This window comes from Rhagoletis zephyria, unplaced genomic scaffold (assembly GCF_001687245.7).
Source record: "Rhagoletis zephyria isolate East Lansing unplaced genomic scaffold, Rhagoletis_zephyria_1.1 Rzeph_scaffold_15941, whole genome shotgun sequence".
Classification (NCBI taxonomy): Eukaryota; Metazoa; Arthropoda; class Insecta; order Diptera; family Tephritidae; genus Rhagoletis; species Rhagoletis zephyria.
The window spans coordinates 8,958-10,886 of record NW_016173007.1 but is presented as its reverse complement, the minus strand read 5'-3'; the positions used below and the strand labels follow the sequence as shown (position 1 = coordinate 10,886).

Below are 1,929 nucleotides of genomic sequence, written 5' to 3'. Positions count from 1 at the left end.
AATACCCGGCGCGCGTTGCTACGCCAAAGAAAAACACATGTATTTAGAGTTTTGAAATTGAATACCTTTTTATTTACCTTAATGCTAAGGGATAAACAATATTTTTAGTTTTTCCATTTGACAGTCGACGTATAATTGGCCATGTGAAAAGCACGAATTTTTCAAATCCAAACCCGCGATAGTTAATGATTGCCCTTGTGCTTTATTTATAGTTATAGCAAAGGCAAGACGCAAAGGAAATTGAAGCCGCTTGAATTCGAACGGTAAATCGTTGGAAATCATCAGTATACGTGGAATCAGCACATCTTCGCCTTTGAATTTACCGCTGATGATTGTTGCCTCGATCAAATTCGGTGTTAATTTTTTTATTATCACTCTGGTTCCGTTGCACAGTTTTGGCGCGTTCAAGTTCCGAATAAGCATCACTGGTGATCCAACTTTTAACGCCAATGAATGAGGAGGCATTCCAGGTGGCTCCAAAGAATTAAGAAATTCAGTTGGGTAATTAACAGCTTGATCTTTGTCCATTACTGTATCAATCGATTTATATTCGACTGCTTCTCCTGGAATTTTCAATTGAATTTGACCGTTTATTTTACTAACATCATCGTTCTTCGGAGCTAAAATTGCACGTTCGCGGAGCCATTCCGAATTTCGGTAGTTGATCGTTAAGTTCGGAAATACTCTGTCGATGACGTCTTGAATGCTCTGCTGCATTTGACAAAAGTTGGACGGAAATGATATCTCATTTGTTGTGCGATCAATATGAACTTCACCGTTTCCGATATCTAAAAGTTGCTTTGAAAATATTTGGGCAGACGTATCTTGCAGCAAATGCACTCGCATATTTGTTGTGAGCGTAATTTTTTCGACATAGTTCCACAGATGCGATGCCTTTAAGCACGCGTTCAGCACGTCTGCAGGCGTTGATCGTGGTATAACGGGTAATGTTTGACGAAAATCACCTGCAAGAAGTATAAGAGCGCCTCCCATCGGTTGGTCTTTTCCACGAAAATCTCGCAGAGTTCGGTCAAGTGCTTCGAGCGATTTCTTATGTGCCATGGTGCATTCGTCCCAAATTATAATTTTTCACGTTTTAAGGACTTTGGCCATACCAGAGTTTTTGCTGATGCTGCATGTAGGTGTTTCGGTCTGGTTAAAATTCAATGGAAGCTTAAGTGATGAATGCGCTGTACGTCCTCCATCAAGTAGTGTTGATGCAATCCCCGATGATGCTACTGCTACTGCAATCCCATTTCGCATTCGAACTGACGCCAATATTAAATTGATGAGGAAAGTTTTGCCGGTACCTCCTGGAGCATCTAGGAAGATAATTCCGCCATCTGCTTTGGTTACACGTTGCATGATTTTGTCATAAGCTTTTTTCTGATCAGCAACTAACAACCCTTTTTGCGTTTGCACAAATCGTTCAAGCTGATTTGCATCAAACTGCTGTTCTCGCATCAAGTCTCTGTCTCGTACAGCATTTCTATCTCGTGTCGGTGCTGGCATACCGAGTCGACAAAGAGCTTTGTTGTTGATTGACATGCATAAGTCCTCCTTTAATATTAAAGCTTCATAGAAAATGTCATCCGAATATTCCTGATTTGGATCGCTTGCACGTGCTTGTCTTAGAATATCTTCACTGAGGCTTTCACGATGCATTTCCCACAGTTGTCGAGGATTCGATGGTGCGCATGTTGTTAAAATTATCGCAAACAAAGTTCGTATTTGCTTGGATGGCACGTGAGTGATGCTTCGGTCAGAGTTGTGGTCCAATTCTGATCATTCTCAAGTAAGCCCAGTTTAAAGCACGCTTCTCTATACGTTTGGTATTCTACTCCGTCGATGGTTTTCAATGCAAGAAATGATGTCGGCCCTTTGATTGTATGCAGCAACAACCGCAAATAATAGCACTCGGCGTTATTT

General features: G+C 41.2%; 1 protein-coding gene across 1 annotated transcript; it reads right to left on the bottom strand.

Annotated features, from left to right (window-relative positions):
• Positions 1-84: 84 nt before the first annotated feature.
• Positions 85-1,062, bottom strand: LOC108379241 (ATP-dependent DNA helicase PIF1-like). The gene has a single exon (XM_017635570.1). It carries the CDS (start codon positions 1,060-1,062, stop codon positions 85-87), a length of 978 nt encoding a protein of 325 aa, XP_017491059.1.
• Between the last annotated feature and the right edge of the window lie 867 nt (positions 1,063-1,929).

What these genes read in the sequence shown, in the direction of transcription:
- LOC108379241 (XM_017635570.1), bottom strand. Translation starts at nt 1,062, where the DNA reads ATGGCACATAAGAAATCGCTCGAAGCACTTGACCGAACTCTGCGAGAT.